The following is a 25,284-nucleotide window of genomic DNA, read 5'->3' as shown; positions in this document are numbered from 1 at the left end:
ACCTAAATCAGGATGGCCGGACGCGGGTATTAACCGTCGTCCTCCCGAAAGCGTGTCCAGTGTGCTAACCACCCCGCTCGGTAGGATGGTAAGTCGTTTAGCGAAATACCAACATAGACCTTCTGGCCTTGCCAGTAATGTGCTATATCACCATTTTGAAACATTTCATGTTCAAGTGACACTAGAAGTTAAAGAAATGAGGACTTCGCCCATTCTGTAGACATGTTGTGCATAATGAGGGTGCTGAAACTATTACCATTGTCCTAGTGGAGACCTGCTGCTGTTCAACACGGCAAGGATATCACGGGCTTCTGATTCACCCGTAGCAGGCTACCTTTTACAAACTCTTGCTCGACAAGCTTCTGCCTGAATGAGATTTTCACTCTGCAGTGGAGTGTGCGCTGATATGAAACTTCCTGGCAGATTAAAACCGTGTGCCCGACCGAGACTCGAACTCGGGACCTTTGCCTTTCGTGGGCAAGTGCTCTACCGTCTGAGCTACTGAGTCTCGGTCGGGCACACAGTTTTAATCTGCCAGGAAGTTTCATATCAGCGCACACTCCGCTGCAGAGTGAAAATCTCATTCTGGAAACATCCCCCAGGCTGTGGCTAAGCCATGTCTCCAAAGTATCCTTTCTTTCAGGAGTGCTAGTTCTGCAAGGTTTGCAGGAGAGCTTCTGTAAAGTTTGGAAGGTAGGAGACGAGATACTGGCAGAAGTAAAGCTGTGAGTACTGGGCGTGGGTCATGCTTCGGTAGCTCAGATGGTAGAGCACTTGCCCGCGAAAGGCAAAGGGCCTGAGTTCGAGTCTCGGTCGGGCACACAGTTTTAATCTGCCAGGAAGTTTCAAACTTCTGCCTGTACAACATACGAGTGATGGAGGTGCTGTGAAGCGGCAAAAGCCAGCTCAGTGGTGCTGTGTTTCAGAGTCGTTGGCAATGGATACTGTTACCGATGTGGAGGAGACCGCGACTGTGGACCTGGCCGCCATGCTGGAAGCTGAAGGCGGCGGAGGCCTCGTGGAGCTGGTGTCGGGCCAGACGAGGCTGGTGGTGCACAGGGCGGTCCTGGCGGCCAGGAGCCCTGTGTTTGCCGCCATGTTTCGGCACGACACCCTGGAGGCCAGGAGAAGCGAGGTGACCATCACAGACACGGGGGGCCCCGAGCTGAGCCTGCTGGTGGCCTACCTCTATACCCTCCGGGCGCCCCAGCTGCCCAGCTTGGCCCCCCAGCTGCCCTGCTTGGCCTCGCAGCTGCTGGCAGCCGCAGACAAATATGGTGTTTTGGGGCTGAAAGCGGCGTGCGAGCGGCAGCTGATCGCGCAGCTGGATATGGAGAATGCAGCGGCCGCCGCTGTGGTGGCCGCGAGGTACTCCTGCACCAGCCTTGCCCTGGCCGCCATCGCTTTCATAAAAGCACACCCCCAGGTGTTCTCCACGCAGGGCTGGGCCGATGCAGAGCTTGAGCAGCCGGAAGACATTGCCGAAGTGAGACGGCTGCTCAGGGAGCCACCGACGGAAACCAGGTAAGCACTACAGAAAACCATCATATCCCAAGGCGCTCTCTCTCTCTCTCTCTCTCTCTCTCTCTCTCTCTCTCTCTCTCTCTCTCTCTCTCTGTGTGTGTGTGTGTGTGTGTGTGTGTGTGTGTGTGTGTGTGTGTGTGTGTGTGTGTGTGTGTGTGTGCACGAGCGTGTGTGCAACATGTTGTTATTTAGGTTTTGGCATTGGCGTCAAGCTTCTGTACAAAGTATGTGTTGACTTTGCACTCAGGAGGAGATATTCTTGCTAAGAGCTCAACTATGTGCGGCTCAGTGTTGAAGCAGACACAGTAAAGGAGGAGATATTCTTGCTAAGAGCTCAACTATGTGCGGCTCAGTGTTGAAGCAGACACAGTAAAGGGTGCTGTTTGCAGACAGGTAGGCGAGTACTTGGATCTTACTCTGCCTGATCATTACTGGTAAAGGGAAGTAATAGAAGAGTAGTATGTCATTCTTTACCAGCACCAAGAAATATGTATTATGCTGCAGCACAGTTCAAAGAAGGCAGCTAGATATCCATAATTTTCCATATCTGATGCTGCCATGCTGTGAATACTGACCTGTTGCAACTATCAGATGTAGTAAACCATACCGTTATACCAGCATCAGCCCCATGGTCACATGTTGCAGGAAACATTCAGCGGCCAAGGCGACACCTCAAAGCTGACAGGTGGGCCCCTCCACAAGTCAATAGCCTGGCACCTCCCAGTGCCAGATTTCACAAACATCCCACCACGTGCCGGCACATGTGGGCTGGCTTGCCGTGGTATTGATGAACTCACTGCAGGATACTGACACTCAACGTCTCACAAGCTTAGGAGTGCGTTGTATCTACTAGTCAGTGGAATTAGAGGAGACGCACCATTCACTCTAGCACAATGCAGCTGCCACAATGCAGCGCAGTACTATAGCTTCGCCAATTAGAAACAGGCGAAAACTTTCCACACTCAACAACAATGGGTTATCAAAAAACGTTAAGGGATCCATTGGAGGAGGAAATAAAGCAAACTGGAAGAATCCTTAAAAATGGAGTGAAAACTTTCTTGGTGAAGATAAGAAAACTTGGTTGGAGAGCACAACATGTGTCAAGAAAGAGTATTATTACACTTGGTACCAATAGGAATAACGTCGTAAATGTTAAAGGAAGTGACTAAGTTGGGCCCTAGATGGCTAGGGAGATGGAAAAAAGACGTTACACAAAAAATCTCAGGTCGTGACAGACTAAAAACTACTTTAATCATTAACTGTATACACGCATAAAAACCATTACAAACTTTCAAAGACTAGTTTTGCACAACAAAGTAACTGTAGATATAATTTTCTTGCTGGAAGCAGAAAACAACAAAAACTAAAAACTTGGTTATGGCACAGTATGTAATGTAGATGATATGGGTGGGTACGAAACTTTATTTAGAGATAAACTGCAATACATTCACGGTTTTAAAAGATTGTAGAGGCTTAGTGGTATTGCTGTGGACTCTGTTGTTAGTTAATATTTTTGTGTCGTCCAGAAATCAAAACAGAAAAAGCAGGAGTAGTAAGACAGTCTGTCATGGAACAGATAATTTATTCAAAATGGCGGCTGTTTTTCCGCACGCCACATTGCCACACCACAACCTGGAAATTGGAGGAAATTTCACATTTTGGCGAGAAACACCTCAATTAGGCAGCCTCCACTAACCTACCCCTCCTCCCACTCTTATGGCATCGCTCACCTCCCTCCACAGCCACCCCACCTTGTAATTGGAAGGAAATTGTCCATCTGTGCTCAACTGCTGGAGAGGTAGGTTAGGTTGTTGTACTTCATTTACTTTCTGTGTACTGCATTGCCCCCTCCTCCACTTTCTGCGGACTTCCGCCATCACTTTTCGCGTTTCAGCTGCTTGTTTGGAGGCACTGTAACAGAGAGAAAAATTTCAGTCATACAGCTACTGTAGTTTTCATAATTCTTCTGAAATTCTAAGCAGGCTTAGTTTGCTGCTGAATTTAGGGCCGTTAAGGCTCTTACTTTGTATTTTCCTCACTTTTCGAAGCACAGTTCTACAGTGGGAAACCCACTCTGATGTCTAAGCACATATGGGAAAATCTGAACAATTCTGTATCTAAAAGTTCGTGACATATTTCAAAACTCCACAACAGGTCTCGAAGAAAAGAAGACAAAAAAGAAAAAAGCAGACACAGCAGATCAGATGTCTAAAAGATTCTCCTAGAATTCGAAGCACTGACCTACAGACGAGGAAAATGGCTGGAATATTAGGTGACTTTTCGATATCCTATGACTGCTGGTCTGGAGATACTCTGAAGCCACAATGGCAGGTGTGAGATAGCATCCCACCTGTCCAAACCAGGGCAGCCTGGTCTTCCTGGACTCGAAGAAGAAGACTTCACGGGACTCTCTGACGTCCATGGAACTTTGTGTTGTTGCCTTGTTCTGCCCCTGTCTTGTTTACACCATTCTGTAAGGACTGTCATGGCCCCCGCCCCCCCCCCCCCTCTCCCCACGAAGAATGTCTTCTGACTTTTTGACATCATGGGACTTCCTGTGAATGGAGCATCCTGATTGCTTATTGAATGTAACCAACCAAATTGCTGCTGCTATGGGTGCATACTGTCTGCCACTTTCTAAAGATGGACAAATGACGAGAATTTCAGCGGAAAACGTTTTGTACACATCGAAAAACGTAAGGCCATCATATTGCACTGATAGTTAAATGATGAAAAAGTGACCTACAGATCATGAAATACGGAAACTACTGCCAAAGACATGCTGCTCTGCTACTGTCGAGGGAAGCTTGTGCTTGTGTGAAATCTATCTCCAACTAGGCTATATCACCACAAACGATTGTACCACCATATACCATATTGCTACATCGCTATAGTAAGCCCAGTTCATTTCCCTCACCATACTAGAGATGGGCAAAACTGTTCTTTTCAGAGATTGGATCAGAACTGTTCACTCCCTGAAATGAATTAGCTCTTTTTCATGACTCACCACTCATTTACAATAGAAAATAAATGGAAGGCACATTGCCCTTTAAACTTGGTTTATTCCAGTACTATACCTGTATTTTGATCTTATTTGATCCTATTTTGAAGTAACACAGATAATGAGTAAGAATTTTGTATTGTTTATTGAAATTTCCACGATATGACAAAGTTTTTGATTATTGGTTTATTTTGCACTATCGTGGTTTTTTGGGTGATCGGAAAATGTTGTAACTTGAGATTTACATTAACAATATATTTGGCTATAATGTATTAAAATTTCATTAACCTCATAAAAATACATCGCAAGCCATATATTTTTAAAGTGAACGTTTCCTTCCGAAGACGCCTAAAATCGCAAAATCCGTACCAGAATAAGAAACAAAAATATAAATTTGACTGTAAAACGAAAGTGCTGCATATAGCCTTACGCAGAATAAAACAAGGAAAATATTGGTGTATCACATTTTGCGATACGTTTATCGGTTCGCTCGTAATTAAAGCGTAAATTCGAGTGTCCATAATAAAAATCCTGTAGTAAGAGGAGTCATCAGGAACCTAATCTAATCAGTTTAAACAAATAAAAATAAAATAAAAACAATTGATGTATACATAACATAATAATGAAATATACATAGCGGTATTACTACGAAGAACAATATCCAGTGGGGACGAACTCCGATGCAGAGGCGCTGAGTCGAGCAGGTCGAGCCGCGAGCTGTATTACTGCATGGGCTGAGACCGCAGAGACCAGAGTGACACCTGAGTCGCTTTGCTCGACGCTCTGGTTAGAGTCGAGATGGTGGGGTGAGCGTTGAGCGGGCGAGTTCCGAGGGTGGGGGGGAGCGGTGAACTCACCCGCTCCGAGACAAATCGTCCGTTCCCTTGCGAGCAGGTTTTTGCAAGTAGTTCCTATGTTATCCGCTAGGTGGCTCTCTGTCCTGTTGCTCGCATCAACTGCCCAGAGGGCAGGACGTGCGACTGAAACGATCGCCGACAGAGTGCGATGCGAAGTTAAGCTGCGCCAGACACTGCACAGTGCACACGGCAGACGACGCACAGAGACGGCACGGCATATGTGAAACACAAAATCCAATGGGGCACTGCACAATGCAGGCAGCCAAGGTAGAAGCAGAGCAGAGGCCGGCGCTGGCTGTGTTGTGTGGCGTGCACTGTGCTCTGACCAGCAGAGGCGCTGCTGATATGCTCCGTCTCTCTCTCTCTCTCTCTCTCTCTCTGCCGTGGGAAACGTTTGGAGCTACCGTTCTTTTTTTCTGAATCACTGATTGTGAACTTTGAAAGATTGAACTCTATGAATTAGTTCAAGAGCGGATCCCCCATCTCTACACCATACAAAATCATGATTCTGCATGCTGCACGTAGATGTCGACCTCCAGACACTCCAACATATATCACAAAGACACAGATCCCAAAAACCGAAGCACATGCACCACATGTAGTGGTAGCACTAGATATAACCCACCGCCGAAATCACTTGACCTTTGAGATTGGTCGCTCATCCACCACAGGCAACGGTCACAGGACAACTGCACCCACATGTGCTGGGTGGGAGCCCTCCGCAGGCAGGTGTCAAAGTGCAAACTGCAGTACAAAGACAGTGCTCCAACACAAAGGTGTGCGTTAATGGTTCTGTTTCCAGCCTAGTCTGCTTATTGTCATGGTACCTGCAACAATTTGCGACCACTTCAGACTTCGGTACTAGAAGAATTCTGAGCTCTATCGATGAGTAAAGCTTCATGAATCGTGAATTAATTTACCGATCTCGAAACAGATATCAGCAGCAAAATGTTACACGCCTAAATGACGATGTTTGTGATACTTTTATGCTGAAATAGGAGACACCTCGCAACAAACGCTATCGCAACACATGCTGAGTGTTAGTTCGCTATCGCCCGCCCAGAGAGCGGCATGCTTAGGTCAACTGCAGCCTTATAACGCTTCTGACCACTTTGGGAGGCTCAGCAGTGGCTCGCGTCTTAAGCCACAAATGTTCATTCATTCTACCCACCGGCTCCTTCTGCCACATAGCAGGACACCGAGCAGAGTCATTCCAGGAAACCAGTCACATATTTATCATTGTAATTACAAGTATGGTGACAGCAATAAGCGAAGAATCTGAAATACCTCCTCGTGACGACTGTGGCTCTGGTAATTTCAGTTCCCCAAGCAAACCTCTATCCTCCTTAATGATGGACATAATTTTCACATAAAATCTCTCTCATCCCTTATGGCTATAGATTCTCTGGGCGGGACATTGTCTGTACACTACCCACCCACACCATTTTCTTTGCACATCTTGCAACACAGACCACATTTACTTTCCACTACAACACACACATTTCATAAAAGCAATGCAATTATCGTTTGGGTGACTATAACGACCAATAAAATTATGGTATGCCCACTCTCACACCACCGAAGTGTCTCGATTCTGCTCTACTGTAGGAAATTATTTGCTATTTAGGGCTCCCAACCAACCATATTGGAGAATAGACTCCAGGTATTTTCCATCGTACTTCCAGAAGGTATTGCATCCCACAAAGACACTCTCAAACAAGTGTTGAAAAGCACAGGTGGCCGACACTATGAGGCAATCAACAGCGCTTTCACAGACAAAAGGGTTCGAAAGACATCACCAGTATTGGTTGGTGTAGACAAAGAACATGTTAGGATCTGCTTAGGGGAGCTGATGAGAGAACTTTCTGCATATCCATGATTTTACACTATAGCAGATTCACTTGTACCCTTGCACTGAAATATTGTGTAGGTATTTACAAAACAAATCTATCACTCCTCATAGTTGGACATACCCGTCAATGTGCTGAAATCCCCCCAGGGTGTCCACAACTCTTTTGTGGATACGTGTGTAGCGAGCACAGGACCCCGAGCTAGTGTGGCCCTCCTTCCTTTCCGGGCTGCATATCTTCCTTTTCCGCATCCTTCCCCATCCCCCATCTTCCCCCCCCCCTCACCTCCGCCTCTTCCCTTCCCTTTCTCCCCCTCAGGGGAGTATGTTTAGTGCCTACGTCCGGAGATGGATGCTCGAAACTGTACATCGGTCTCTCTTCTATGCTTTCTCTTCTATGCTTTCTCTTCTATGCTTTCTCTTCTATGCTTTCTCTTCTATGCTTTCTCTTCTATGCTTTCTCTTCTATGCTTTCTCTTCTATGCCTTCTCTTCTATGCTTTCTCTTCTATGCTTTCTCTTCTATGCTTTCTCTTCTATGCCTTCTCTTCTATGCCTTCTCTTCTATGCCTTCTCTTCTATGCCTTCTCTTCTATGCCTTCTCTTCTATGCCTTCTCTTCTATGCCTTCTCTTCTATGCCTTCTCTTCTATGCCTTCTCTTCTATGCCTTCTCTTCTATGCCTTCTCTTCTATGCCTTCTCTTCTATGCCTTCTCTTCTATGCCTTCTCTTCTATGCCTTCTCTTCTATGCCTTCTCTTCTATGCCTTCTCTTCTATGCCTTCTCTTCTATGCCTTCTCTTCTATGCCTTCTCTTCTATGCCTTCTCTTCTATGCCTTCTCTTCTATGCCTTCTCTTCTATGCCTTCTCTTCTATGCCTTCTCTTCTATGCCTTCTCTTCTATGCCTTCTCTTCTATGCCTTCTCTTCTATGCCTTCTCTTCTATGCCTTCTCTTCTATGCCTTCTCTTCTATGCCTTCTCTTCTATGCCTTCTCTTCTATGCCTTCTCTTCTATGCCTTCTCTTCTATGCCTTCTCTTCTATGCCTTCTCTTCTATGCCTTCTCTTCTATGCCTTCTCTTCTATGCCTTCTCTTCTATGCCTTCTCTTCTATGCCTTCTCTTCTATGCCTTCTCTTCTATGCCTTCTCTTCTATGCCTTCTCTTCTATGCCTTCTCTTCTATGCCTTCTCTTCTATGCCTTCTCTTCTATGCCTTCTCTTCTATGCCTTCTCTTCTATGCCTTCTCTTCTATGCCTTCTCTTCTATGCCTTCTCTTCTATGCCTTCTCTTCTATGCCTTCTCTTCTATGCCTTCTCTTCTATGCCTTCTCTTCTATGCCTTCTCTTCTATGCCTTCTCTTCTATGCCTTCTCTTCTATGCCTTCTCTTCTATGCCTTCTCTTCTATGCCTTCTCTTCTATGCCTTCTCTTCTATGCCTTCTCTTCTATGCCTTCTCTTCTATGCCTTCTCTTCTATGCCTTCTCTTCTATGCCTTCTCTTCTATGCCTTCTCTTCTATGCCTTCTCTTCTATGCCTTCTCTTCTATGCCTTCTCTTCTATGCCTTCTCTTCTATGCCTTCTCTTCTATGCCTTCTCTTCTATGCCTTCTCTTCTATGCCTTCTCTTCTATGCCTTCTCTTCTATGCCTTCTCTTCTATGCCTTCTCTTCTATGCCTTCTCTTCTATGCCTTCTCTTCTATGCCTTCTCTTCTATGCCTTCTCTTCTATGCCTTCTCTTCTATGCCTTCTCTTCTATGCCTTCTCTTCTATGCCTTCTCTTCTATGCCTTCTCTTCTATGCCTTCTCTTCTATGCCTTCTCTTCTATGCCTTCTCTTCTATGCCTTCTCTTCTATGCCTTCTCTTCTATGCCTTCTCTTCTATGCCTTCTCTTCTATGCCTTCTCTTCTATGCCTTCTCTTCTATGCCTTCTCTTCTATGCCTTCTCTTCTATGCCTTCTCTTCTATGCCTTCTCTTCTATGCCTTCTCTTCTATGCCTTCTCTTCTATGCCTTCTCTTCTATGCCTTCTCTTCTATGCCTTCTCTTCTATGCCTTCTCTTCTATGCCTTCTCTTCTATGCCTTCTCTTCTATGCCTTCTCTTCTATGCCTTCTCTTCTATGCCTTCTCTTCTATGCCTTCTCTTCTATGCCTTCTCTTCTATGCCTTCTCTTCTATGCCTTCTCTTCTATGCCTTCTCTTCTATGCCTTCTCTTCTATGCCTTCTCTTCTATGCCTTCTCTTCTATGCCTTCTCTTCTATGCCTTCTCTTCTATGCCTTCTCTTCTATGCCTTCTCTTCTATGCCTTCTCTTCTATGCCTTCTCTTCTATGCCTTCTCTTCTATGCCTTCTCTTCTATGCCTTCTCTTCTATGCCTTCTCTTCTATGCCTTCTCTTCTATGCCTTCTCTTCTATGCCTTCTCTTCTATGCCTTCTCTTCTATGCCTTCTCTTCTATGCCTTCTCTTCTATGCCTTCTCTTCTATGCCTTCTCTTCTATGCCTTCTCTTCTATGCCTTCTCTTCTATGCCTTCTCTTCTATGCCTTCTCTTCTATGCCTTCTCTTCTATGCCTTCTCTTCTATGCCTTCTCTTCTATGCCTTCTCTTCTATGCCTTCTCTTCTATGCCTTCTCTTCTATGCCTTCTCTTCTATGCCTTCTCTTCTATGCCTTCTCTTCTATGCCTTCTCTTCTATGCCTTCTCTTCTATGCCTTCTCTTCTATGCCTTCTCTTCTATGCCTTCTCTTCTATGCCTTCTCTTCTATGCCTTCTCTTCTATGCCTTCTCTTCTATGCCTTCTCTTCTATGCCTTCTCTTCTATGCCTTCTCTTCTATGCCTTCTCTTCTATGCCTTCTCTTCTATGCCTTCTCTTCTATGCCTTCTCTTCTATGCCTTCTCTTCTATGCCTTCTCTTCTATGCCTTCTCTTCTATGCCTTCTCTTCTATGCCTTCTCTTCTATGCCTTCTCTTCTATGCCTTCTCTTCTATGCCTTCTCTTCTATGCCTTCTCTTCTATGCCTTCTCTTCTATGCCTTCTCTTCTATGCCTTCTCTTCTATGCCTTCTCTTCTATGCCTTCTCTTCTATGCCTTCTCTTCTATGCCTTCTCTTCTATGCCTTCTCTTCTATGCCTTCTCTTCTATGCCTTCTCTTCTATGCCTTCTCTTCTATGCCTTCTCTTCTATGCCTTCTCTTCTATGCCTTCTCTTCTATGCCTTCTCTTCTATGCCTTCTCTTCTATGCCTTCTCTTCTATGCCTTCTCTTCTATGCCTTCTCTTCTATGCCTTCTCTTCTATGCCTTCTCTTCTATGCCTTCTCTTCTATGCCTTCTCTTCTATGCCTTCTCTTCTATGCCTTCTCTTCTATGCCTTCTCTTCTATGCCTTCTCTTCTATGCCTTCTCTTCTATGCCTTCTCTTCTATGCCTTCTCTTCTATGCCTTCTCTTCTATGCCTTCTCTTCTATGCCTTCTCTTCTATGCCTTCTCTTCTATGCCTTCTCTTCTATGCCTTCTCTTCTATGCCTTCTCTTCTATGCCTTCTCTTCTATGCCTTCTCTTCTATGCCTTCTCTTCTATGCCTTCTCTTCTATGCCTTCTCTTCTATGCCTTCTCTTCTATGCCTTCTCTTCTATGCCTTCTCTTCTATGCCTTCTCTTCTATGCCTTCTCTTCTATGCCTTCTCTTCTATGCCTTCTCTTCTATGCCTTCTCTTCTATGCCTTCTCTTCTATGCCTTCTCTTCTATGCCTTCTCTTCTATGCCTTCTCTTCTATGCCTTCTCTTCTATGCCTTCTCTTCTATGCCTTCTCTTCTATGCCTTCTCTTCTATGCCTTCTCTTCTATGCCTTCTCTTCTATGCCTTCTCTTCTATGCCTTCTCTTCTATGCCTTCTCTTCTATGCCTTCTCTTCTATGCCTTCTCTTCTATGCCTTCTCTTCTATGCCTTCTCTTCTATGCCTTCTCTTCTATGCCTTCTCTTCTATGCCTTCTCTTCTATGCCTTCTCTTCTATGCCTTCTCTTCTATGCCTTCTCTTCTGGCAAGTCTTTGCCCTTCCTCTGGCCTTCCCATGTCCTTCCCATGTCCTTTTCTCCACTGCGGCGTTTGAGAACTCTTTTCTTTCCTTTCCTTTCCTTTGTTCCTCCCTTTCTCTTTTTTCCTCCCAGTGCGTGTCTGAAGGCTGACCCACGCATTCCCATGCATAGCCGGTGACGGAGTAACGCGCAATGCCCCGCCCCGGGTAGACAGGTTGGACACGTACGTACCCCCTGGTAACGGCCATGCCCAGGGAGGGGTGATTACCGGAGCTGATACCTTCTGAAAGTGCCGATTGGTCCCACCGTCCATTCCTCGGGAGGTGTGACCTAAGGTGTGAACAATCACCTAAGGCGGGAGTGTCCTCAGAGATGGCCCCTACAAGGAACGAGCACGCCATCGGAGACACTGGTAATCATGGGGGATACTTCTGCAATGGTTTCCTCATCATCTAATATGTCTTCTCACAAGCGTAAGTTCAATGAGCCTCAGCCACAGACAGTTCTTCCATCGTTGCCACAGTTCCTTGTTGTTTCTTGGTCTGACGAAGGTCACAACTTCTCCATGGTCAACCCTTTCATTTTTCAGAAAGGTCTCGACGCAATTGCAGGTCCTGTAAAGTCTTGTTCCCGATTACGAAATGGCACCTTGTTGTTAGAAACAGTCAGTGCCCTCCATGCACAAAAATTGCTGCGTGCTTCACTGCTACACACCTTCCCTGTCCAGGTGGAAGCACACCGCACCCTAAATTCATCACATGGGGTCGTTTATACACGCTCCCTCGACGAATTGTCCGACGAGGAAATTCAAAACTACCTGCCTGACCAGGGCGTAACGGCTGTTCATCGCGTCATGAAAAGGGTTGACAAAAACATCGTTCCAACCCGAACTGTCTTCTTGACATTTGACAAAGTTCAACGTCCATCGAACATAAAAGCGGGCTATGAGATTATTTCCGATTGCCCTTACATCCCAAACCCTACATGTTGCTGTCGGTGTCAGCGGTTCAATCATACCAGCCAGTCGTGTTCCAATCCGGCCAAATGTGTTACATGTGGCAAGGATGCCCATGAGGGAGCTTGTCCACCTCCATCCCCTCATTGCATAAACTGTACGGGTGACCACGCTGCTTCCTCTCGAGATTGCCCCATTTTTAAAGACAAACGGCTCATTCAGGAAATCAGAGTGATGGAAAGTTTTGCTCGAAAGTTATTCGCCAGTCGAAAGCCCACTGTCCCTCACACAGGTAAATACAGCACCGTCCTTGCCTCTCCTTGGCCAACGAAGGAGGCAACCACACAGATTTATGATCTCACCTTTAGTGCCTTGGTAGTCAGATCGGCCAGCGCGAAGATCGCCCGTTCAACGTCCCCACTCTGGCCTGCTCACTCTACGGCTCACCCTTCATTGGGTTCTGCTAAATCTCGAGCCCCAAAATCTGGCACCCGGAGTTCGAAACAAGAGCCTACTCATGAAGATTCTTTACGTATCCCACCTTTACAACCATTGGTTCCTCCTTCATCTCAACGTCCAGTTTCCAAGAAGGCTAATAATAAACCCAGTTCCTCTCCTCCTCCACCACAGCGTGCCTCCTCTACAGCACCACCTGGTGGTAACCTCCCTCGGCAGTCTTGTGTGTCACCGAGGCGCACTGCCTTCAGCTGATAGCTGTTCCACGCGGTCGGTCGCAAGGTCTGAGCAGTCGTTGAGTTGATGGCAACCTTGGTCACTCTCTTCCCTTTTCTGTCCACCCAATGTCCATTGGAATATCCGTGGCATTTGAGCCAATCGGGATGAATTGTCGATCCTCTTACGATTCTACTCGCCAGTCATCTTCTGTCTTCAGGAAACAAAGCTGTGTCCCCACGATTGCTATGTTTTCCCCATTTTCAGTCCGTCTGATTTGATCTCCCCTCTGTTGAAGGCACTCCAACACATGGAGGACTCAGGATTCTTCTCCATGACGCTGTCCATTATGACCCAATCTCCTTAAACAGTTCCTTCCAAGCTGTCACTGTCCACCTTTCCCTTTCTGGATACACCTTTTCTCTTTGTACTGTATACATGCCATCGTCCACACCAATGGCAAGAGCTGATCTCCTTCGTCTTCTTGGTCAGCTTCCACCTCCCTATTTGCTGGTTGGGGACTTCAATGCCCACCATCCGCTTTGGGGATCTCCGCGTCCTTGTCCGCGCGGCTCACTATTGATAGACATCTTCCACCAAGCGGATCTTGTTTGCCTCAACACTGGGGACCCCACATTTTTGTCGGCCTCCATGACAAATTTCTCTCATGTGGACCTTTCGGTCGGTACTGTTCCGCTAGCTCGGCGCTTCGAACCACTTCCCATGTGTCCTTAGATTGCAGCCACAACTGCCATATATGCGCCCGAGACGCTAGAAGTTTGCCCAAGCCGATTGGACACACTTTTCGTCTCTAGCGACACTCGATGACCGTCACTTTCGTAGCGTCGACGATGAGGTCACTCATATTACAGAAGTTATTCTTACAGCTGCGGAACGTTCTATACCTCTCACCTCCGAATTGCCCCGGCGTCCCCCAGTTCCTTGGTGGAACGAGGCATGCCGAGACGCAATACGTGAGTGGCGACGTGCTCTTCACGTGCTCCGGCACCATCCTACTGTGGCCAACTGTATCCGCTATAAGCAGTTCCGTGCGCGATGCCCTCGCGTCATCTGCGGTAACAAGAAGGCAAGCTGGGACTTATTTACTAGCTCATTTAACACCTTCAGTCCCTCCTCAGAAGTTTGGAGTCAGGTTATCTGGCGCACCTAGTTTCTCCCCAGTCTTTGGGCTCACTGTCGCGCATGATAAATTAGTGAACCCCGTCGAAATTTCTAACTCCTTGGGTCAACACTTTGCTGAGTTTTCGAACTCTTCAAATTACCCGCCAGCTTTTCTCCTGAAGAAACGTGCAGCGGAAGTGCGACCTCTTGCTTTCTCCTCTCAAAATCACGAAAGCTACAATACTGTTTTCTCCATGCGGGAACTCCAACATGCCCTCTCATCTTCTCACTCCTGCGCCCCGGGACCGGATGGTATCCATGTCCAAATGTTGCTGCATTTATCAACCCCTAGTCTGCGTTACCTCCTTCGCCTTTATAATCGAATTTGGACCGACAGTACCTTTCCCAAACGGTGGCGGGAAGCTATTGTCGTTCCTGTTCCGAAACCTGGAAAGGACAAACATCTCCCCTCTAGCTATCGCCCCATTTCTCTCACGAGTAGTGTCTGTAAGGTTTTGGAGCGTATGGTGAATTACCGTTTAGCTTGGTGGCTGGAATCCCGCAGTCTTTTAACACCAGCCCAATGCGGATTCCGGAAGCATCGTTCTGCAGTTGACCATCTTGTTGCTCTCTCCACTTATATCATGAACAATTTTCTCCGGAAACGCCAAACAGTGGCAATATTTTTTGATCTGAAGAGAGCATACGATACCTGTTGGAGGACAGGCATCCTCCGCACACTGTTCTCTTGGGGCTTTCGAGGACGGCTGCCCCTTTTTCTTCGTGAATTTATGGCAGAGCGCACATTTAAAGTGCGGGTGAACACTACTCTCTCCCGTACTTTCTCCCAAGAAAACGGGGTATCCCAGGGCTCCGTGCTAAGTGTTGTACTGATTGCCATTGCCATAAATCCAATTATGGATTGTCTCCTTCCTGATGTCTCGGGCTCCCTCTTTGTGGACGATTTTGCGATCTACTACAGCTCTCAACGGACCAGCCTTCTTGAACGACATCTTCAAGGTTGTCTCGATCGCCTCCACTCTTGGAGCACCGAAACTGGCTTCCGCTTTTCTCCCAGTAAGACCGTTTGTGTTAATTTTTGGCGTCGTACAGAGTTTCTTCCACCTTCCTTACATCTAGGCCCTGTCAACCTTCCGTTTTCGGACGTCGCAAAATTCTCGGGTCTTATGTTTGACAGAAAACTGTGCTGGTCCTCCCACGTTTCCTATCTTTCGGCTCGCTGTCTGCGATCCCTCAACACCCTCTGTGTCCTGAATGGCACCTCCTGGGGAGCGGACCGAGTGGTCCTTCTCCGCCTCTATCGCTCCTTAGTGCGCTCGAAATTGGACGATGGAAGTATAGTTTACTCCTCTGCTCGGCCGTCTGTTCTTCGGCGTCTCGACTCTGTCCACAACCATGGATTATGTTTAGTGTCTTGAGCTTTTTATACCAGCCCTGTGGAAAGCCTTTATGCTGAGACTGCTGAACCTCCACTGTCCAATCGGCGAGCTGTCCTTCTGAGTCGTTATGCTACCCATCTGTCTTCCACGCCTGCAAATCCGGCTCCTTACATTTTTTTCGACGCCTCCTTGGATTTAGGGTATGCAGGCCGCTCTTCCTCCCTACTACCACCGGGAGTCCGCTTCCGTCAACTGCTCCATTCTCTTTCCTTCCCCTTTCCTAACACTTTATTGACAACCTGGGGTACAGCACCGCCTTGGTTCGGGACCCGGACCTGCCTGCTCCGTGACCTTTGTCAGTTTCCCAAGGATGGTACCCCTTCTCTTGTTTATCGTCGGGCATTTGCTGCTCTTTTCGCACAAATGAAGGATGCCACATTTATTTACACTGATGGCTCCAAAACATCGTTTGGAGTTGGGAGTACCTATATTGTTGGCGACACCCCCAATCGATTTCGGCTTCCCGACCAGTGCTCGGATTTTACTGCGGAGCTTTACGCTGTTCTCCAGGCTGTCCAATACATCCGTCGACATCAGCAGATACAGTATGTTATCTGCTCAGATTCGCTCAGCTCTCTCTTCAGTCTCAAAGCTCTCTACCCTGTTCACCCTCTGGTCCACTGGATTCAGGACTGCCTCCACTTGCTCCACTTGGGGGGCGTCTCTGTGGCGTTCCTCTGGATCCCAGGACATGTTGGTCTCTGTGGAAATGAGGCGGCAGATATAGCGGCCAAGGCTGCAGTCTCTCTTCTTCAGCCAGCTATTCGTACGATTCCCTTCGCCAATCTACGGAGTGTTCTATGTCGTCGCGTTGTTCTTCTATGGTACGCACATTGGTTGATACTTCCCCATAATAAATTGCAGGACGTGAAAGCTCTTCCCTGTGCTTGGACCTCTTCCTCCCGAACTCGTCGTCTGGAGGAGATAATTTTAACTAGACTCCAGATAGGGCACTGTCTTTTTAGCCATCGACATCTTTTAAGTGGCGGTCCTCCCCCACTCTGTCCCCACTGCTCTCAGCTGTGGACGGTGAGACACCTTTTACTGTTACGCGCCCATCTACAGTTGTCGCCTGATATATCTTCCATTTTAGCAAATGACATGCGTTCAGCCGATTGCGTTCTTGGGTTTAATAGTGCCAGTGAGGTCAGTCATTTGAAGCTCTTTTTAGGGACAAACAATCCCCTTCTATAGTGTTTTTTAAGTTTTCCTTCTGTTTTTAATTTCCCCAATTTTTTGAGTTTTGTTCCCAATTATGCTGGTTTCCAGTTTCATTTTTTTACCTTTTCCTAAGTCACAGACTGGGCGCTAATGACTGTAGCAGTTTTGCGCCCTAAAGCCATAAAAAAAGTGTTGAAATCACAATTTCCCACGTCAGATCTGTCCTCCCCTTACAGCTGGAATAGTAGTCTGAATACTTCCCACACACGTCTGATGATATGTCGGAGCACTAACCACAGTAACTTTACGTTCCAACGGCACAACATTCCCGGAAAATCGCGTGATTATCATTTATAGGCGTACAGAGTCCAAAAAATTGTGGTATGTCTCCATACATGCGCACTCAAAAGCAAGGTGTAATTTCGCACGACCTACCATAGCTTCCCAGTAGCAAAACCTTCCCACCACATCATCGTTATCACATTTGTCGAAGAATAAAGGGCGTAATTGCAATTAAAATGTCGTCACTTCTTAAGACATATTGTAAAAAGAGTATCTTAGAGGTATTCAGTTAACTTATACGAAAACATCACCTGAGATCCACAGATGTACCATTCCCACGAGATGTCTCCACTTTGCCAGTTCCACGAAATGATTTACATATAGGTCTTCCAGTCAATGAGAATCGAGAACAGACTGTATGTATTCTACTCTTGGGAAGTCGTAAATATATGTGTTGATCTCCAGATTCCACCACGAGTGCTGCATCGTCATACACTGATGTGATAAAATAGCGGCTATGGGTGTATATTCCCATCCACACACTGTCCTTACACTATTACTGGAAGATCCATGGTTCAGTGGACGGTGTGTACGTTGGAGACCACTACTGACTTGCATCGTGTTGTTGGGAACCCTCAGTGCACTTCCGTTACTCAGAGACACCAGAACACAGCGAGGAATGAAATAGAATGATTTTCATATACACAAACGAACATGTAACTATTCCCATTCATCCACATTTTTGTCTTATGTTTCCTCGATTTTACTTATTTTCCATCAGTATCTCAATTTTACCAAGTTTTTCCATAGTTTCACCGCATTTACCCAATTGCTCGTGTTCTAAACCACTGCTCTTGAAGACTTCTCACGTCAACAAAACGTCTCATTGCTTCGATCTTGTGAACTCAGCCAGTGACACTGCAGCATCATTCTCAGTTTCTGTATCATTGTTAAATGAATACCACCTGTATTTTGCAAGTGCTATATGCATGTGGGCATACTGTGAACACTGTTACGTTGCCAACATCACATGACACAAATACTGTTTCGTAGCGTGGGCGATAGCCAGCAGCAGAGAGGAGGTGCAGAGACAACGTTCCTTAAACATATCACATTATAAACTGGGTAAGATTTTATTACGATGAACATTTCCTCCTGTGTGGAGTATTCTCGCATTGGGGTAGGATAAGGTCGGAAATTGAATGAGCTCACAAACACCGTTGATGATTACCACCTCAACAAACGAATCATATCCATAGCAGCACCCTGTGCTCTATTCCAAAGCGAGCTGCCCCTTTGTTTGCCTGTTGGCTAAGGATTCTAAGCGAAACTCTAGATGTGCTCCCTCTCCGTCCCTCCCTCCGTCCCTCCCTCCCTCCGTCCCTCCCTCCGTCCCTCCCTCCCTCCGTCCCTCCCTCCGTCCCTCCCTCCGTCCCTCCCTCCGTCCCTCCCTCCGTCCCTCCCTCCGTCCCTCCCTCCGTCCCTCCCTCCGTCCCTCCCTCCGTCCCTCCCTCCGTCACTCCCTCCGTCACTCCCTCCGTCACTCCCTCCGTCACTCCCTCCGTCCCTCCCTCCGTCACTCCCTCCGTCACTCCCACTCCCTCTCCCCCTCCCCCTCCCTCTCCCCCTCCCTCTCCCCCTCCCTCTCCCTATCCCACTCCCTATCCCACTCCCACTCCCTCTCCCTCTCCCCCTCCCTACACCTCTCCCCCTCCCTACACCTCTCCCCCTCCCTACACCTCTCCCCCTCCCTACACCTCTCCCCCTCCCTACACCTCTCCCCCTCCCTACACCTCTCCCCCTCCCTACACCTCTCCCCCTCCCTACACCTCTCCCCCTCCCTACACCTCTCCCCCTCCCTACACCTCTCCCCCTCCCTACACCTCTCCCCCTCCCTACACCTCTCCCCCTCCCTACACCTCTCCCCCTCCCTACACCTCTCCCCCTCCCTACACCTCTCCCCCTCCCTACACCTCTCCCCCTCCCTACACCTCTCCCCCTCCCTACACCTCTCCCCCTCCCTACACCTCTCCCCCTCCCTACACCTCTCCCCCTCCCTACACCTCTCCCCCTCCCTACACCTCTCCCCCTCCCTACACCTCTCCCCCTCCCTACACCTCTCCCCCTCCCTACACCTCTCCCCCTCCCTACACCTCTCCCCATCCCTACACCTCTCCCCCTCCCTACACCTCTCCCCCTCCCTACACCTCTCCCCCTCCCTCTCTCTACACCTCTCCCCCTCCCTCTCTCTACACCTCTCCCCCTCCCTCTCTCTACACCTCTCCCCCTCCCTCTCTCTACACCTCTCCCCCTCCCTCTCTCTACACCTCTCCCCCTCCCTCTCTCTACACCTCTCCCCCTCCCTATACCTCTCCCCCTCCCCCTCCCTATACCTCTCCCCCTCCCTCTCCCTACACCTCTCCCCCTCCCTCTCTCTACACCTCTCCCCCTCCCTCTCTCTACACCTCTCCCCCTCCCTCTCTCTACACCTCTCCCCCTCCCTCTCTCTACACCTCTCCCCCTCCCTCTCTCTACACCTCTCCCCCTCCCTCTCTCTACACCTCTCCCCCTCCCTCCCCCTCCCTCTCTCTACACCTCTCCCCCTCCCTCTCTCTACACCTCTCCCCCTCCCTACACCTCTCCCCCTCCCTACACCTCTCCCCCTCCCTACACCTCTCCCCCTCCCTACACCTCTCCCCCTCCCTACACCTCTCCCCCTCCCTACACCTCTCCCCCTCCCTACACCTCTCCCCCTCCCTACACCTCTCCCCCTCCCTACACCTCTCCCCCTCCCTACACCTCTCCCCCTCCCTACACCTCTCCCCCTCCCTACACCTCTCCCCCTCCCTCTCTCTACACCTCTCCCCCTCCCTCTCTCTACACCTCTCCCCCTCCCTCTCTCTACACCTCTCCCCCTCCCTCTCTCTACACCTCTCCCCCTCCCTCTCTCTACACCTCTCCCCCTCCCTCTCTCTACACCTCTCCCCCTCCCTCTCTCTACACCTCTCCCCCTCCCTCTCTCTACACCTCTCCCCCTCCCTCTCTCTACACCTCTCCCCCTCCCCCTCCCTACACCTCTCCCCCTCCCCCTCCCTACACCTCTCCCCCTCCCTCTCTCTACACCTCTCCCCCTCCCTCTCTCTACACCTCTCCCCCTCCCTCTCTCTACACCTCTCCCCCTCCCTCTCTCTACACCTCTCCCCCTCCCTCTCTCTACACCTCTCCCCCTCCCTCTCTCTACACCTCTCCCCCTCCCTCTCTCTACACCTCTCCCCCTCCCTCTCTCTACACCTCTCCCCCTCCCTCTCTCTACACCTCTCCCCCTCCCTCTCTCTACACCTCTCCCCCTCCCTCTCTCTACACCTCTCCCCCTCCCCCTCCCTACACCTCTCCCCCTCCCCCTCCCTACACCTCTCCCCCTCCCCCTCCCTACACCTCTCCCCCTCCCCCTCCCTACACCTCTCCCCCTCCCCCTCCCTACACCTCTCCCCCTCCCTCTCTCTACACCTCTCCCCCTCCCTCTCTCTACACCTCTCCCCCTCCCCCTCTCTACACCTCTCCCCCTCCCCCTCCCTACACCTCTCCCCCTCCCCCTCCCTACACCTCTCCCCCTCCCCCTCCCTACACCTCTCCCCCTCCCCCTCCCTACACCTCTCCCCCTCCCCCTCCCTACACCTCTCCCTCTCCCTCTCTCTACACCTCTCCCCCTCCCTCTCTCTACACCTCTCCCCCTCCCTCTCTCTACACCTCTGCCCCTCTCTCTCTCTACACCTTTCCCCCTCTCTACACCTTTCCCCCTCTCTCTCTCTACACCTCTCCCCATCTCTCTCTCTACACCTCTCTCTCTCTCTACCTCTCTCTCTCTACCTCTCTCTCTCTACCTCTCTCTCTCTACCTCTCTCTCTCTACCTCTCTCTCTCTACCTCTCTCTACCTCTCTCTACCTCTCTCTACCTCTCTCTACCTCTCTCTACCTCTCTCTACCTCTCTCTACCTCTCTCTACCTCTCTCTACCTCTCTCTACCTCTCTCTACCTCTCTCTACCTCTCTCTCTCTACCTCTCTCTCTCTACCTCTCTCTACCTCTCTCTCTCTACCTCTCTCTCTCTACCTCTCTCTACCTCTCTCTCTCTACCTCTCTCTACCTCTCTCTCTCTACCTCTCTCTACCTCTCTCTCTCTACCTCTCTCTACCTCTCTCTCTCTACCTCTCTCTACCTCTCTCTCTCTACCTCTCTCTCTCTACCTCTCTCTACCTCTCTCTCTCTACCTCTCTCTACCTCTCTCTCTCTACCTCTCTCTACCTCTCTCTCTCTACCTCTCTCTACCTCTCTCTCTCTACCTCTCTCTACCTCTCTCTCTCTACCTCTCTCTACCTCTCTCTCTCTACCTCTCTCTACCTCTCTCTCTCTACCTCTCTCTCTCTACCTCTCTCTACCTCTCTCTCTCTACCTCTCTCTACCTCTCTCTCTCTACCTCTCTCTACCTCTCTCTCTCTACCTCTCTCTACCTCTCTCTCTCTACCTCTCTCTACCTCTCTATGAATGTGTAGCAGCAGTGTTTGGCATGTGAAATTACATGCCATGCTCCACTAACTCTGTGAACAGAATAGTCTCTTCCACACACATCATCTGTCAAGCAAATGCATACACAGGGAGATCTTGCTTCTGCAGGGATCCATAGCCTCTAAGTGTTTAACAGAATAATACATTATCTGTTGTAGTCTGTATTGTGTTTTTTAAAATCATGCTATTAGCTAATTTCGGCCATGAGTCATTATCAAACACATTTGCTGTGCGATGAGCATGATACATAAAACATGACACAGCAAATGTGCTCGATAATGGCTCATGGCCGAAGGTAGCTAATAACACGATTTTAATAAAGCACAATACAACCTAATAGAGGCAATAGTACCTTTCGTTAGTATGCACATGGACTGCAGTATCACACAAACCCCTGTCACTGACGTAGAATCACTGCAGTTACGAAACAGAAGACTCAGTTTATATCCAAGATGTGGCAGGGAAATGGAGTATTTCGCATACCTCTTAGTTTGTCTAGAGGAGGCAGCCAAAATAGATTTTCCATTGGTTTGGTCGACATGATTCATCATGCATGCACTGGAAGTCCTCTGTTGACAGTGGTTTGGGGAGGTCTGCTGTTAATGGTTGCAGGTGGATGCTGCTGTAAGTCGCACACAGAACATTAGAGTCGAACACAGGTTATACCAAACAACTGAGGCAACCAAAGAGAATTACCGAAACAAATCTAGTCTACCATCGAATCATACCTCGTTACAAATCTATCATCCTTTAACACAGATTCATATCAATTTAGATGCTGATGGATCTCTTTTGCAGGACATACAGGAGAATGTTGTTAAAACCATGCAGCAATTTTTCTGTAAGGTATTTGTTAGCTGACACTGCCAGGTTGTGATTCATAGCGAGTACAAAGAAACACATTGTAAATACTCTTTGTTGGAGTTTAAAACACTTAAATAGTTTTGCACAGCTTCAAACACACGATCTATTCTGTAGTTGTATACTGCAGTCCCCCAGCTGGTAATACATGCTCTTTAGCTAAGGATGACATGAATTTTATTGTAATCATATGTCCAGACCCTTTATAAAGATCTGTAAGGTGATTGCTGATAACTCATACTGGGTTTGTGATCTGATGTATATAAATTTAATACTATGGATTTGGTAGTGATACACATTAAACATGCTATTCCAGATTTCTTATCGCTTTTGGCGAAATTTGCTGTTTCCCTGGTTCCCAGTACTTCTATGTCGAATTCTTCTTGCTGTTGTACACTCGTTCCTGTGTACAAGAAATTACCTGCACGAAGCAGACATGGAAGTGCTCTCTCATTCTCACTCAATTTCCCTTCATTTTGGCGTATTTTCATTCAATTTATACCTACTTCACATTATACTTATTGGTGGATCGCTCTAGCGACGATGTGGGCCACGAATGGGAAAATCCACTGACATAACCAACCTTGATGAAGGTTAGAATGTAATGTGACTAGGAACGGTCGTGCAAGAAATGGCGAGGTTGTTAATGTGCCAAAGTCATCAGCAGCTGTAGAAAGTGGTTGAGTGAAGGTGGAACCACAAGTAGGCACCGAAGTAAGAACTTAAATATTTTTAACATTTCGCGGCCCTGTCAGCAACTGTATAAATATTAATTTTAATGACCATCAGCCTCAGTTGCACCGTTTACCTAGAATTTACCTAGGTTTCAGTTGGGATAATCCAACCTTTTTCAGAATAAAAGTAACTACCGTTTGCCCATAGTGAACATCAAGATAAAACTACAAATCCATAAATTATCGTCAGACTGTAAAAACTTAACTGAAACTGCCTCGGCCCCACTTTGCGACCGCGATGTGACAGCCACGAGTGCTGTACTGGAACTGACGGTAGCGTCATGAGGCCCGCCTAGGCGGACACAATACCTCGCTCCTGCACATAAACTGTGTGCTAGTTACTTGTTGGGACAAGATGCGAACTTAACTCCTGACCTTAAATTTACTAGTAACGTGAAACAAAAGGTATAGCTTAGGAAAAGGGTGTATATGTTATCCTGAGCAGAAGGTACTTAGATCGACTGTCTTAACAGTTATGAAGTATTCATTGGTCATGATATGAGAAAGACATTATGTGGTTACAAGGTATGGCCTGTCTGGGAGAATTTTGTGCTTAAGCACGAAGTTGAATCACTTAAAAGAACTGAGGATTGGGAAGGATATTACAAAGCCAACATCGTCATTATTATGACCCCATTGCCACCACATTATCCCCTACTTTAGTGTTTTCTGCAACTCATAACCATAATGTCGTCAAGATCAGGCACATGCATTAGTTTTTTACTTGATTCTAGACCATTTCAGGTCAAATATACTAATCTTGAGTAGTGACCATCTATTCTATATGGCCCATGTTGACGGATGTTACATAAGTTCAATCATAACCATTTGGGTGCTAAGTAAGTAGGATGTTCATGTGTTGTAACCATAGCTAAGCAAGTGCTTAAAATTACGTCTTAATTTCTAGACTTAGTCATAATGGACTGCTGCATAGGATCAGTCGTGCTGCATGAAGCATCTCTTTCAGTGGAGGGAAATGACTGCTTAACAGTAGTGTCCTGAGGTCAAAGGTACTTATTGCCATGAATCAATGTGATGCAATGTGATGGATAAAGCTATTGAGAAATGGAGTCTAAGAATTTTTAATGGAGAGTGAATGAAGATTCTGAGACGCTGAGCCCACTGTACCTTCTGCTGTTTCGTGTCACAGGAGGGAGAGAATTATAGATTCATTTGTCACAGATTGTCATAGATTCATTTGTTTTTAGAAATGGTTACAGTTTCCTTTCAATGATAGTCTCCTTTATTGGAAGTGTGTGTGTGTGTGTGTGTGTGTGTGTGTGTGTGTGTGTGTGTGTGTGTGTGTGTGTGGGCGCGCTCGCGCGTGCACAAAAATGTGAGAATTTCTGCGTGTTCTGCAGGAGCCTATCTCAAGAGGAGAAGGACACGAGGCTGATCCAGGCGGCTAAGCGTGGTGCAGTAGAGGAACTGTGGGCGTTGTTGGCGGCTGGAGCGAATGTGGCGGCCAAGGACGAGGAGAGGAACACTGCCTTGCACTGGGCGGCGGACAAGGGGCACCTGGAGGCGGCGAGGTGGCTCCTGAAGACTGGGGCACCTCTGGACGCGAGGTGCAGCAACAATGAGGACATGCCTCTGCACTGGGCCGCGAGGGGTGGCCACGCGGCCGTGGTGCGGCTGCTGGTGGCGGCGTCGGCTGACCCCAACGGTAGGAGCTCAACCGGGTGGTCGCCGCTGCACTGCGCAGCATGGAGGGATCACGTGGAGGCCGTCACTGCGCTACTGGAGGCCGGGGCCGACAGGGGGGCGTTAACTATCGGGGGACTGACGCCGCTAGACATCGCCGAGCAGCACGGCCACCAGCAGGCGATAGACGCGCTGCTGTGCAGCCCGACAAACGTCTCTCGAGTAAAATGAAGGGGACTTCACTGCATCACTGCTGCACGTTTTGAAAATAAATAAAACACAAAAATAATTTTGACATCATTGTGTGTATCCATCTTTATGTAGTACTTAAAATCACAGCATTGACATTACTACAATAGTGGTAAAGTTAGATCTGTAAACTAATGTAAGTAACGAGGGGTAAGCTTCCTGTCATGCAAACCCACCAAAAATCGAAAAAACTGATGACTAGTACACACTAATTTTGTAGAATATTTGGCTGTTAAAAAGTACTTGATAGGAGTATGGTTCATGCTATGTGAAACCACTCTCTGTTTGACCATGCCCCTATTACCAGCATATAGCTGC

At 48.0% G+C, this 25,284-nt stretch overlaps 1 protein-coding gene across 1 annotated transcript in view; it reads left to right on the top strand.

Annotated features, from left to right (window-relative positions):
- Positions 1-25,012, top strand: part of LOC126106705 (ankyrin-1-like) — a 38,387-nt gene extending 13,375 nt beyond the window's left edge. Inside the window, exons 2-3 of the mRNA XM_049913086.1 lie at positions 927-1,524; positions 24,435-25,012. Coding sequence (XP_049769043.1) covers positions 938-1,524; positions 24,435-24,948 — 1,101 coding nt within the window. The 5' untranslated portion in view covers positions 927-937 and the 3' untranslated portion in view covers positions 24,949-25,012. The remainder of the gene's footprint in view (positions 1-926; positions 1,525-24,434) is intronic.
- Positions 25,013-25,284: the final 272 nt, after the last annotated feature.

The sequence above is a fragment of the Schistocerca cancellata genome, chromosome 10, assembly GCF_023864275.1.
Source record: "Schistocerca cancellata isolate TAMUIC-IGC-003103 chromosome 10, iqSchCanc2.1, whole genome shotgun sequence".
Lineage (NCBI taxonomy): Eukaryota > Metazoa > Arthropoda > Insecta > Orthoptera > Acrididae > Schistocerca > Schistocerca cancellata.
This window is presented reverse-complemented; position numbering and strand designations above follow the sequence as displayed.